The sequence below is a fragment of the Pseudophryne corroboree genome, chromosome 11 (assembly GCF_028390025.1).
Source record: "Pseudophryne corroboree isolate aPseCor3 chromosome 11, aPseCor3.hap2, whole genome shotgun sequence".
In the NCBI taxonomy this organism is placed as follows: Eukaryota; Metazoa; Chordata; class Amphibia; order Anura; family Myobatrachidae; genus Pseudophryne; species Pseudophryne corroboree.
The window spans coordinates 82,983,890-82,998,593 of record NC_086454.1 but is presented as its reverse complement, the minus strand read 5'-3'; the positions used below and the strand labels follow the sequence as shown (position 1 = coordinate 82,998,593).

At 43.8% G+C, this 14,704-nt stretch overlaps 1 protein-coding gene across 1 annotated transcript; it reads right to left on the bottom strand.

Moving 5' to 3' along the window:
* Nucleotides 1-13,782: 13,782 nt before the first annotated feature.
* On the bottom strand, nt 13,783-14,253 carry LOC134968646 (cornifin alpha-like). The gene has a single exon (XM_063944172.1). The coding sequence runs from the start codon at nt 14,251-14,253 to the stop codon at nt 13,783-13,785; it is 471 nt and encodes a 156-aa protein (XP_063800242.1).
* Between the last annotated feature and the right edge of the window lie 451 nt (nt 14,254-14,704).

Below are 14,704 nucleotides of genomic sequence, written 5' to 3'. Positions count from 1 at the left end.
CATTCATCACATAAAATTTGTGTGTGTCTTCCGTATTTTTCACACATTACATACCTTGCCGACCCGACTGGTCGGTTTACAGAATCAACCCGAACCGAGGTTGATCGCCCCCCTCCTGAACAACTGGCCCCCATAATTTGCAGGTGTTGCTTGCTCTACCTCTGACCTTTATATCAGGGTCTTCAGCGAACCCTCACAAAAAAACCAAAATATTCAAAGATAGGTTGACGGTGAAGTTTACCGAGCACCTCACTCACTCGCCCACGCCGACCAATATGCCCACACACTGATATAGTGCTGGCGTACTCGACCCAGGGCCCCTATTAACCTGAGTTTACTGGAACATGTGGGTGTAATCCGAAGAGCATTAACCCTTTCCAGTAAAGGTGGGGTTGTCGGATAATTCCTGAGTGACCAGAGAATTTCCCTTTTTGGTTAAAATAAAAAATTGCACAAATCACGTTAGAATGTACAAATAGCGTTTATGACCGGGTTTGTACACAAATGGTACTGGTCAGGTTACTAACTAATGCACACAATTACGTGCGGTACAATCGTTCAGTACATAAGCAACTAATCTTATGTACGGAGCGACCAGTGGAATCGACATTCAGCAGCTGCGAATTCCTTCAGCCTGAGCTTTATTTTCCTATATGGGTGTCGCACCAACCCTTCTTTGGTGTTGTGCCTTGTCTCTATAGCGGACTTCCTTGTCTGCTGTACCTGGACCTCCTGGTCTGTTATGCGACCTCCTGGTCTGACCTCCTGGTCTGTTACAGTATGACCTCCTGGTCTGCTACACTCTAATGCTCAAATTTTATATATGTTTAACCAGAGATGCCTCCCTAGCCACCATGTATGTCACTTACACGTATGTACCTTCACGAGAACTCGATGATTTCTGTGGTTCAATCCCCAAAATTGTAAAACTTAAAAACACTCACTCATCACATACACACTTTTGTTTCTATTTCTATTTCTGCGCAGAAATTTTTCTTTAGACCAGATGTGTTGTAAATTTGGAGAAGGATCTGTTAATTTAAATTTCGGATTTAAAATAGATTTGCGCTACTTATCGCCTGATGCGCTACTTATCGCCTTTTGCGCTATTTATCGCCTTTTGCGTTACTTATCGCCTGTTGCGTTACTTAAAAATCAACACTATCGTGTGACTTGAGTTACTTGGGCGTACCCAGACGCTCCGTTGCGTAATTTACGCTGCGTGCGTCGGCCTTTGCGTACGCGAGTCTCAGTCCTTTGTTAGAGACACGTGTACACAAAACCAATGTCCACCGTAACACAACTAACACGTTTATCAATGTAGATGATCCTTGATCGTCTACCGCGCAACACACCAATCTCTCCTTTTACCTTTAGGTAGAGCTGTGTGTGCTTTACACTTTATCCCTTAACGCATTACTTTTACACTTTAACTATGAAATAGCGACAAATCTCTCTTAGCACGTTTTATCAATTATAAAATGGCAAACAGGAGAGTGATATATGAAAATACACGAATGAAAAAGAAATGCAGATATGTGCGTGTGTACGCAAGACAGAAATAAACAGTTTTAAAAGACACTAGCGTGTTCTTACCTCCGGTTCCGGATTCCTTCAGCACCCTTTACTAAGCGAAGCAGACGCTTATCCCGTCAGCACTGCGAAGAATATGATCTCCCGCCCTTTGCTGATGGATAATGTCTGCTGAAATTACCTAGCAGAGATATGTGAAGGACAGGACGAGCCGCCAATTGATAAAGCTAAATATTTATCTTATATAAAACCCTTTATGAGGTCTAAGAACACTGTACGCTATTTACGTATGGAGTACCGTAAGGGTACGCTCGTTGCGTAACAATCGCTTAGCCGTGGTCGAGACGCTCAAGCGTGACGTTCGCTCACGGCCAAGAGATCACAGGCAGGCACGCTATTGGCTGCCGACTAACGTAATGATTCGCTATAGCGTAGCGGCCGCTCGGGACCACGAGGAGATCACCAGCGGCGCAGACGCTCACAATGTTAAACCTTTATATCTAAACCATAAACAATGTAATATGCTGTAAAACCTTAGTGTAGAGATAGGGTGTAGATGCAACACAGTGTAACCTTATTATCTTAAAAGCTGTTTGAGCGTCACCGACGCTCTGAGAATACTTAACACTATAAGAAATACACAGATACCGTGCTTAGGGTCCAACGCCTAATATATATATATTATGAATGTTATACTTGCAAAAGAATTAATACAATACAAGTCATACACTACAATATAACATAGACTACCTAACCAGATAACTACACATGAAATACAATACAATACTATTACGTTTAAGAGAATACGAGAGAAAGAGAAGAAGAGAGAGAGAGAGAGAGAGAGAGAGAGATATGGCCCACAACAACAAGAAAGACAATATGATTGCGGAGAAAACTTACGCACAAAGGAAACGATCGCATGCGCCTCTGGACATCCAGCTCCCGATTTTCAGCAATGATAACCGTTGAAGAGTGAGCTGGATGTGATCGGCTTGTCTATTTATGCCCCACACACAATACAATTCAATAGTCCCTACAATCTCATTGTTCATTGGACACAGGAATTCCTCCTCGCATTATAACAAAAGGTCATAGGTTGATTCATACAGGTGGGCTGTGACGATTTCCAACTGCTCAGGTGGGTGGGAAACTAGGTTTCCCGCCGCATGGATAATTAAGTGCAAATAATAGTAAATGGACTTAAACTTCTTATGTCCATAACTATTCGCACGAGCGATTAATCCGCTTCAAACCAACACCGGAATATTGCTAATTAAATACTCTTCCGATGGGTACTAAACACCACTGTATTACTCCTGTCTGACCCTTCGTATCAAACAAAGGGGGATTTCTCTGTTCATGAACATTCTACATTAACCAAACTTTCAGATTCTATCAAAGGGACCATGATCTACAAAATACATTATATGGTGAAAATATGTAACGATTGAGTCGCACGCTACGAACACATGAACTCTACCGTAAATGCACATACCGCGCGCCCGCGGGTGCCCGCAACAGCGAGTATGCGCACGCACGGGAGAGCGCACGCATGCGCAGCGCAGACCTGTGTGAGGTGCAAATATGGCAGTGTGCATCGTGATATTTTTCTGACTTTGACAGCGCAAAATTGATTGGTTGCAGGAGGGTGCTGAACACCCTAGCACCGGCCCTGCTTACACATATGCCACACATTATTAATGCCCTTATACACATAATGACACACATAGTGCCCCCTACACATTTGTTGCACATTATTAGTGCCCCTATACACATGATGACACACATACAGTAGTACCCTGTTACACATATGCCACACATTGTTAATGCCCTTATACACATAATGACACACATAGTGCCCCCTACACATTTGCTGCACATTATTAGTGCCCCTATACACATAATGACACACATACAGAAGCACCCTGTTACACATATGCCTCACATTATTAATGCCCTTATACACATAATGACACACATAGTGCCCCTTACACATATGTTGCACATTATTAATGCATTTTTACATGACACACATAATGCTCCTTACACATATTCCAAACACTACTGCACAACCAACCCACTCACATGCACACAGCACTCACACTTCCACTAACACTGTGACCTCTGCCTCTGCTTGGATACAGATGTGTCCTCACAAATCTTGCATCAATGCTAACGTCGGGCACCTTCTTTTTATTAAAATGCATCTTATTTGCATTGCTATGTGGCTAGGATGCACAAGCAGCTTCTGCTGATTAAAATGATATGCAGCATGCCTATATATTGTGTGAGACTGTGGCTGTATCTGCATATGAAATGCTACATACATAATATAGGCATGCCGCATATCATTTTAATCAGCAGAAGCTGATGATGCCCCTAGGCATATCAAATGCCCTAGGCAATTGCCTAGTTTGCCTATGCCTATGGCCGGCTCTGGCTGAATAATGAACTATATAAAGCAGCAAGTTGCATAATGTCACTTTGTGAAGACTAGGTGGGTAATTCAGACCTTATCGTAGATGTGCTAAATTTAGCACATCTACGATCAGCTTCCCTGGCATGTGGGGGGATGCCCAGCACAGCGCTAGTCCGCCCCGCATGTCAGGCCCTGCCCCGTCGCACAAGTACAAAAGCATCACACGGCGGCGATGCTTTTTTACTTTAAGAGTAGCTCCCCACCAGTGCAGCTCCTGCACGCTGGCAGGAAGTTACCAGTCGCTGTGACGGTCGCAGCGGCTGCGCGTGACGTCACGCAGCCACCGCGGCCCACCCTCCCAACTGTCCGGGCATACCTGCAGTGCCCGGACCGCGCCCCCTAAACGGCGGCCAAATGCCGCCAGCCCGCCCGGCGACTGCCTCTGCCTGTCAATCAGGCAGAGGCGATCGCAGGACTGAAACAGCCGTCAACTGTCTGGCATGCGCCGGTGCCGCATACGAAGTTCAGACCTGATCGCTGCTGTGCACAAATGCACAGCACTGATCAGGTCTGAATTAGGTCCTAGATGTCTAAAAGGTGAAAACAAAGATTAGAAAGACTGTGGCGGTCATTCCGAGTTGTTCGCTAACTGTTTTCGGTCGCAGCGCAGCGTTTAGTCAAAAAAGCGGCACTTCTGCGCACTTGCGACGTACTTTCACAACAGCCGATGTAGTTTCACACAAAGTCTAGTGGAGCTTTTCAGTCGCACTGCTGGCCGCAGAGTGATTGACAGGAAGATGGCGTTTCTGGGTGTCAACTGACCGTTTTCAGGGAGTGTGTGGAAAAACGCAGGCATGTCAGATACAAACGCAGGCGTGCCTGGGGAAACGCAGGCGTGGCTGGCAGAACGCAGGGCGTGTTCGTGACGTCAAAACAGGAACTAAATAGTCTGAAGTGATCGCAAGCGCTGAGTAGGTCTGGAGCTACTCTGACACTGCACAATCTTTTTTTTGTAGCCGCGCTGCGATCCTTTCGTTCGCACTTCTGCTAAGCTAAGATACACTCCCAGAGGGCGGCGGCTTAGCGTTTGCACGGCTGCAAAAAGAAGCTAGCGAGCGAACAACTCGGAATGAGGGCCTGTGTACTTACGTTACAGAACTAAGGGCCTAATTCAGACCTTATCACTGTGCTGCAAATTACACTGTCTTGCGATCAGATAGTCGCCACCCAGGAGGAGTGAAAATTCCACCCGTGCAAGTGTGCGAATGCATGTGTACACTGTGCAAAAATTCCCCTCAGTCAGCGGACAGCTGCAAAACCGTTCACATCACACTCACCATCGAATGTTTTTCCCATTCTGTGCAATGTGTGCATAGCTCAATACTTAGTCCTCCAGTGTGAACAAATCAGGCTGATCGGGGCCGGAGCTGACGTCACACACCCGCCCTTGGGAATGCCTGCAATTTTTCTGACACACCCAGAAAACGGCCAGTTACCACCCACAAACGTCCTCTTCCTGTCAATCACCTTGCGAACGCCCGTGCAATCTGAATTTTCGCACCATCCTGTTGCTGTTTGGCAACACGCATAAGCATGCACAGTAGTTCGATAATCGCCCGCTGTGCGAAAATGCACAGCTGCGATCAGGTGTGAATCGGGCCATACAGTATGTCAAATATGAGTTTATTTGCTCTGTAACTAACTCTGTAACTCTTTTTTTTACATTCAGGTGTAAAAATGATGGACAGGAGCAGCTGCCTAATATACTATTGGAGATGAGGATGTGATCTCAGACTTTACAGCTGGGTGACTGTCAGGACGCACTTGCGGACAGCCTTCCTGCTGATGTTAGTAAAGGGGGTCACTGCAGCCCGAGGGAAAGGCACCAATTACAAAACGGACCAATGTAGGTGTTCTAGTGGCTCCAGGTCATGTCCTACTAGAGGTCAGGAAGAATATTTCATAACAAGTGATACCTCCTAATAACCAAAACACGTTGTCATTTACAAAGACATTACACCATTAAATTAAAATCAGTATTCCATGTGACTCACATTACATTTCATGTTCATTTTTAGAAGTCTAAATGCACCAAACACAAATATTGAGCTGAAAATCAACTTTTTAAAAGTATGACAATAATATACAGGGTAGGTCGTCATAAATAATTAGAGCTTAGAAAAAGAGCAAAATGTACTCTTAGTAGTTAAATGTTATGGTTTATATGCGTGATTCATGTTACAACAGAACGGACATAGGAACGGAGGGGAATTTTCTATTTATTTAAACCTGCTCTCCTAATTATTTTTACAATATGTTATACTAAGACCCTAAACTTATGATTGACACACAAACAAAAAACTGAATGTTAACCAAACTATACTTAAAATCAATTTTGACTTGTGACTCGTGTGACATACGAATGTAACTCACGTTGCACTTCTGTCCCCAGTCACAGGGCTGGGTGTGGTTCGTTTTATCGACAGTATCTAGGTCGACAATGTTTAGGTCGACCACTATAGGTCGACAGTCACTAGGTCGACATGGATGGAAGGTCGACAAGGTTTCTAGGTCGACATGTGCTAGGTCGACAGGTCTAAAGGTCGACATGAGGAAATTTTTTTTGTGTGTCGTTTTCTTCGTAGTGTGACCGGGATCCCAAATTAGTGCACCGCTTTGCTCGCCATGCTTCGGGCATGGTGCCTTTGCTCCGCTACCGCTTCGCTCGGCACACTTTACCGTTCCAATCGTAGTCCACGTGGATCGTTAAGTATGAAAAAATCCCCCCCCCCAAAAAAAATGTGAAAAACTCATGTCGACCTTTAGACCTGTCGACCTAGCACATGTCGACCTAGAAACCCTGTCGACCTTCCATCCATGTCGACCTAGTGACTGTCGACCTATAGTGGTCGACCTAAACATTGTCGACCTAGACACTGTCGATCTTCAGACCGGATCCCCACAGGGCTCTGATACAAATTACTCAAACCTGTAGAATCCACATGAATGAATCAGTGGAGGCCTGTGTATCTTCCTGAATAACTGTGAAGATGTGTAAAGTATTTCATCTGATGATGACGAATATTTCCAGTGTCTGCATCGTGCTTACTAAAGGGCCCTACAATTTTAACGAGCAACGATATTATCGTTGGTCGATTTATTTTCATCAGCGATTTTTGCCTACACACTGGACGATATCGATGGCCGATTTGGACAATATTACAGTACATAAATCTATATCGTCCCAGTTGACTTATATGTATGAACGAGGATAGAGCAACGATGAACAACTGAGGGGCCGTGCATCGTTCATTGTTGATGCATCCACACTGAGTGATATGGACAATTTATCCTCGTTATCGTCAAGTGTGTAAGGCCCTTAAGAATTCACCATTTTTGCATCCGCTTAAACAACTTCCACATATGTTCAATGTTTGCACACGCAAGAAAGAGACACGTGATAAATATATCTATTTCCAATTATCACACAATATACTACGATCTTTTAGCAGCAGAAATATGCTAAAATGTTGTTAGTAGTTATGTGATTTTATATCCATGTGTTGTATCCTATATTTCATGGAATGATGCAGTATTATTTTCCTGGTGCCCTTTCTGTTTGACATTTGTTCTGGATTTATTTAAAATATAATTAATATTTAAAATTTATTTAAAATATTTACACATACTGTCAAAAGTGTAAACTTCGAAGTGCGCCCAACATGGCTGCCCCATATGGTACACTTGTGGATGGGATGAAAAATACATAGGCCTGATGGTTTTGATGGAACCCTACTATGAACTGTAGGACTCTGAAATCACCCCCATTTTGTGTCATCTCTTCTAGGGGTAGACTATTCCACCCTGGGTAATCCTACGCTGTGCAGTGTGCACCCATGATGGCTGCCGCACCTGGTACCTTGTGAGGGTGGAATACACAACCCTTGGAAGTTATTACCCAAATTACCTACACCAATCCTGCATTATGCTTTCTGTGTGTTTACGGTTTTCTTTTACTGTATGTGTATTGCTTATCTATTGCTGTATTACTTAGATCCTCTATATTATGTGCATTGTTTTTGATGTCTGTAAAGCACCTTGAGTCCTGTTGGAGAAAGAGCGCTATATAAATAAAATTATTATTATTATTATTGTTAAAGGCCAGCAGTACGCAAATAAGACAGATCGCAGCAATAGAATTTCTTAAAGAGATGGCCATGGACGCTGTAGCTATGGGAATTAAGAAATTCATAATTGATGCTTTAAAAGGACAAATAACACCTTGTCACACTATCATTGTTTCAACACCAATGGGCCTAGATATGCTAGGGCATCCTATTGGTTAGGGCCGGCTCTGGTAACACAAACATGGTAATACATGCTGTTGAGGTCTGTACCGGCTTCACAGTGATTAAGCAGTGAAGCAGATGTGAACATTTAAAGAATGATGTATGCTTTTTCATATATCTACCCCTATGTTACCTATTATTACCTTCTGGTTCATGTTGCTGTATGGAATTTGTCTGCGTAATGATTCTCTCCAAAGTACAGCATAATAGGTCAGTATTTTATATATACATAATATAATGCACTCACCGAGTGTCTTATGCACAGTGCTTTATCATCCACTACACACTTACGGTCACTAGGGCCATCTTTCCATATGGGCTAAATGGGCAGTTGCCCAAGGGACCCAGGAGTATAATGGTCCTGTGCTGATAGCTGAGGGTCCCCTCTTTCCAGGGGTACCAGATTTTTTTTAAATCGGCCCTGGGAAACTGGATATATACGACTTCAAAGCAGTGGTCCCCATCCGAGGCTGTTAATTGCTCTTCCCAGCCACATATCTCGAGTTCTGTCTGACTTAGAGTTTTTCTGAGGATATTCCCCAAAAGCTGGAACTCTCCCCTTTCGGTGGACACTGGCAGCATGTCTCTAATATGTCCAGAACCAGAGATATCAGCCTTCCAGCTGCTGGTTCCTGCTCCAGCTCCACACACCTGGTATGCAGTTTTATATTTTACTCAACAGATTGCTTTGGATTCTGAACTCTAATCCCCAAGTCCCCAGTACCTCCTGAAAGGTAGGGCTCTCTAGTGTTTCCCCATTGAAAGCTAAGAAATCTATTTCCAGAAACTGGAGATATCTGCAGTCAAGCAAGCTTCTCTCCCACCAGAAAATGAAGAATATTAAGCCCACTCCACTATCCACCCATCCCCTGTGTATTAAACACCCCTTACCACCCTGGAAGTCATGTACCAGGGCCCCTTCATTCAGCCCAATGCCCCTGCTACAGTTTAGTGTTCTCCTTCCTGCCCATCTCCCTCCATCTGTGCAGTAAAGGAATAATTAGCAGAAATTACTGCTCCGGGACCTACATGCTGAGCGGAAGATAGAACACCCCCTACTGCCCGCGGGACATCAAAGCTGCCGCTGATAGCACCCCCTGCCCCTACCGCTGGAGTATGGGTAGCGGCCCCAGTGCATTGCTTTGCCAAGGGGCCTACACAGCTGTTAAGATGGCCCTTATGATCACATATCTTTTCTGCACAAAAGGCTTGTTATGTATTATGGAACTACAAATACCAGCATACCAAGTCAGCTGGATAAAGGCTACTTATTTATTAATATCAGTGATAATAACTTCTATAAAGTCTGTCCTGAGTCTGACGTACAGTGGGAACAGGAAAAGGGGACATACATCAGCGAAGCGTCGGGGCAATTCCCCATTATCCCGATGCCTGGGTCAGGGGATCTGCAAAATCAACGATTAGGAGGTTTCAACCAAAAAAATTACTGGGATCAGTGAGCCAAAGATTACAGTTCACCCGGAAAGTATTCACAGCGTTTCACTTTCTCCACATTTTGTTATGTTACAGCCTTATTCCAAAATGGAATAAATTCTTTTTTGTCCTCAAAATTCTACACACAATACCCCATAATGACAAAGTGAAAATGTTTTTTTGAGATTTTTGCAAATTTATTAAAAATAAAAAACGAAGAAATCACATGTACATAAGTATTCACAGCCTTTGCCATGAAGCTTAAAATTGAGCTCAGATGCATCCTGTTTCGACTGATCATCCTTGAGATGTTCCTACAGCTTAATTGGACTCCACCTGTGGTAAATTCAGTTGATTGGACATGATTTGGAAAGGCACACACCTGTCTATATAAGGTACTGCACTTGACAGTGCATGTCTGAGCACAAACCAAGCAGAAATCCTCTGTGGAGAGAGGAGAACCTTCCAGAAGGACAACCATCTCTGCAGCAATCCACCAATCAGGCCTATATGGTAGAGTGGCCAGACGGAAGCCACTCCTTAGTAAAAAACACATGGCAGCCCGTCTGGAGTTTGCCAAAGTACACCTGAAGGACTCTTAGACCATGAGAAACAAAATTCCCTGGTCTGATAAGACAAAGATTGAACACTTTGGCATGAATGCCAGGCGTCATGTTTGGAGGAAACCAGGCGCAGCTCATCACCAGGCCAATACCATCCCCACAGTGAAGCATGGTGGTGGCAGCATCATGCTGTGGGGATATTTTTCAGCTGCAGTAACTGGGAGACTAGTCAGAATAGAGGGAAAGATAAATGCAGCAATGTACAGAACCTCCTGGATGAAAACCTGCTCCAGAGCGCTCTTGACCTCAGACTGGGGCGATGGTTCATCTTTCAGCAGGATAACGACCCTAAGCACACAGCCAAGATATCAAAGGAGTGGCTTCAGGACAACTCTGTGAATGTCCTTGAGTGGCCCAGCCAGAGCCCAGACTTGAATCTGATTGAACATCTCTGGAGAGATCTCAAAATGGCTGTGCACCGACGCTTCCCATCCAACCTGATGGAGCTTGAGAGGTGCTGCAAAGAGGAATGGGCGAAACTGCCCAAAGATAGGTGTGCCAAGCTTGTGGCATCATATTAAAAAAAAACTTGAGGCTGTAATTGTTGCTAAAGGGGCATCAACAAAGTATTGAGCAAAGGCTATGAATTCTTATGTACATGTAATTTCTTCGTTTTTTATTTTTCAAAAATTTGCAAAAATCTCAAAAAATCTCTTTTCACATTGTCATTATGGGGTATTTTGTGTAGAATTTTGAGGACAAAAAATAATTTATTCCATTTTGAAATAAGGCTGTAACATAACAAAATGTGGAAAAAGTGAAGCGCTGTGAATACTTTCCGAATGCACTGTATAAGATGCTATTTGTTTAATTTTTTACCAATTCTCTGACTGATTGCTAATCATCGATGTCATCCAGCTGATGTATGGCTAGCATAAGACTCTGGACATACTCATGTCCCCTGCTAATGGCTCTCACTGCAGGGGATGGAGAGAAGGGACTACAGGAAATTGCAGCTGGGGTAAGTGTAGGGGGACCCCTCAACCTGGATCTAATATCCTAGTTTATCTATATAGGGCTAGCATATTCTGTGCACTTTATAATTTGGTACACAGTAATAAAACAAGACTGGGTATTGACAAACAGAGAGGTCAAAGGACTATAGGAAAATACAGTAGGAACTTGATACATGCGGATTAGTGCTACTGTACATATAAAAGTGCTTAGTAGTGAGCTGTAAGATTTCGTCACAAAGCACAAATATCTAGACACAGCGAGACGAGAACAGAAAGAACACATGTATATTTTGTTTGAACTGTGGGTAGATAATTAGAGTAGCTTAGGGAGGTAAGTGGATGGTTCTGGAGTCTGCTAGCTCTGTACCAGGGCACGGTGTCACATTATAGCCATGAGACCCATACAGTGAGCACCTTACTGATTCTTGTATAATGAGAAGAGTCAGGCTGGCAGCATCACCCGGGAGGGGAGACAAATGCCCTGACAGGACAGGATGTCACCAGATGATATCACGCTGGCAATGTACCCGATGCTCTCTCACCAGCGGTAGAACTTGGGGACACCCATCCTGCTACCATGCGGTACCAAGCAGCTGCAACCAGAAACACACACACACCAGCCGAACTCCCCACCGTCAAGTCCAGCGCAGCTCCCTTACACCATGTCATGGCAGGAGGGGCGGAGAAGAGGGCGTCACAGGGAGAGCCGCCAATTTGTTCACCCGGCGGCGGCTGCTGCTGATGGTAGCGGTCACCGAGTTACATCATCGGCAGCCGAGTAAGTGAGGTTATATTATTATCCCTCCTGTGTGTGTGCCCTGGGCTGTGCCTATGGCTTCCGTTCCCATAGGTGCGGTGTGTACACATTATTACCATGTGGGGTGTGCATATGTAACTATTACAGAGGTGTTCTAGCAAAATATGAATAAAGACCTTTAATACAGTAGTTTACAGGTGATTGTGTAAGTATATAGATGCAGGAGAGCTGTGCCTCCGGGTATGTGCCTCCTTTTCTGCGGGTAGCTGCAGAGTGCTGTCCCATTCGCCTTCCGTCTGTTGCTGGCTGGAAAGTTGTGCACTGGCTTCTGTGTTGTTTCTTTACATTACATAAAATTGTTGAAGTGTACGAATATCATTTTACAGAATAGTGCATACATTTATTTATTATTGTTTCGTTTCTGTCAGGTGTCAGCGTTCTATGTAGTACTTTCTGCTTGGCCAGCTTCTTATTCACTTCTTATTCCAGCTCCAGCTTCTTATTCACGCTCCAGCTTTTTATTCACTTCTTATTCCAGCTCCAGCTTCTTATTCACTTCTTATTCCAGCTCCAGCTTCTTATTCACTTCTTATTCCAGCTCCAGCTTCTTATTCACTTCTTATTCCAGCTCCAGCTTCTTATTCACTTCTTATTCCAGCTCCAGCTTCTTATTCACTTCTTATTCCAGCTCCAGCTTCTTATTTTCTTCTTATTCCAGCTCCAGCTTCTTATTCACAACATGTTGTATTAAAACAGTTAAATCAAGTTGGATCACTCAGTTAACACTGACAATGCATATTCCTTACACAAGCTTCCATTGTATTTTTCCTGTGCTAACAAGGTTTTTGGCATGCAATAGATTGCCAAAGTGGACACAAACCATATTTTACCATTTTGAGTAAGTAGCTGTAGTTTTGCAAGGGTTAAATAGACTTGTTGGGGTCCCAGAATCAAACTTAGTGTTAGGGATCCACCAGAGACGAGATCACCTAGACACTGTTTGGTGGGCTAGTATCTTTTGGCCAAAAAGTATACCAAGAACCTCGAATTTGCTCTATGTTAGATTGCAGAGCTTATTATAATTATCCTGACTGGCAGTACTTGGTATTGTGGAGTGGGCATCGGCACCACTATAGAATAATTCAGGCTGAACTCCCAGTTATTGGAAAATCTGCCCAATAATTGCATTGTGTGTACTTAGTTTAAGATTATACATTTCCCTATACTGTATAGTGTACCATATTTCCACTCTTATTTTTCCATTTTTCCCCCCAGTATTATAAACTTAAAACTCAAAGCCAAAACCTAGATCTTTAGAAAGGACCTACCTACCAGAACGTTAAGTCCCAGTATATAAAGAGAGCTCCTGTATTCACAACTTTTTCAATACCCTGACAGTTTGCTATCAATAAAATAAAACACAACTCAGTTTTATGGTTTAATTGCGTTTATTTTTATTTGATGTTATTGCATGCAGGAGACTGTGGGGGGTATTTAATAAACAATTATCTCATAAACACTGGAAATTGTAGAGATGTTTGTTTAAAAAAAGAGATAAATATCTATTCTCCGTACCCTCCCACACCTGAAGAAGAAATATTTATCTCTTAATTTAAACTAACATCTCCAGAAAACATAAAATGTCAAATTTTCCAGCTTTTATGAGATAATTGCTTATTAAATATTCCCCTGAGCTTTCATCTTCTCACTATTACATACATGGTAGGGACAGGACCATGCGGCAATGTATCGTCAGGTCCAGGCAGAGAAGTGGGGGCAGGTCCATGCTGCTCGATGGTGGCAGGTCCACGTAGCACGATTGTTCCAGGTTCATGCTGCACGGAGATGGCAGGTTCATGCTGCACGGAGGAGGCAGGTTCATGCTGCACGGAGGAGGCAGATTCATGCTGCACATTGGTGGCAGGTCCATGCTGCACGGAGGAGGCAGATTCATGCTGCACATTGGTGGCAGGTCCATGCTGCACGGAGGAGGCAGATTCATGCTGCACGGCGGCGGCAGGTTCATGTGGTGCTGTGGTGGCAGGAGCATGCGGCGATGGTGTGCCATGTCTAATTTACGCAATTGTTCCAGCTTCATGCTGGACGGTGGTGGCAGGAGAATGCTGCCCGGTGGTTTCTGGTCGATGCTGCGCGGTGGTGGCATGGCTACAGGAGGCAACATTGTCGCTTCTCACTGCAGATATGGCAGTAAACTGCCTGGAGGAGAGCTTATCTAGCTACAGGGGCCATGAGCCAGTGACATCACAACTGTGCTGACATCACAATGAAGTGTAGATCACATGCAAGAGAACAAGGTCATTGTCCATTAACTAACAATATTGCTGGGGGCTGTAGGCTTAAATGCATTGATCAATACATGAACTAAAACGCCACTGTTTGTTAGATAATATGAGTGCAGAGCCCCTGGGATTTCTATTTAAACACTGTGGTCACATACTGTGTAGCACCCCAAATATAGGAATACAGTAGGTGAGTGCCGTGGACTAGTGCTTTCTGTTTATTAGATTCATTTTTAAATTCATCTTTTTGTGATCACATTTTCTCATGCACCCTGTTTAACTTAATTATAGCTTGTATCAGCTGTTTTCCTAGGTGCTTAACAACAGGTGTGT

Bases quoted from the DNA above. Each gene is read 5' to 3' on its own strand.
- LOC134968646 (XM_063944172.1), bottom strand. From the start codon at position 14,253: ATGTTGCCTCCTGTAGCCATGCCACCACCGCGCAGCATCGACCAGAAA.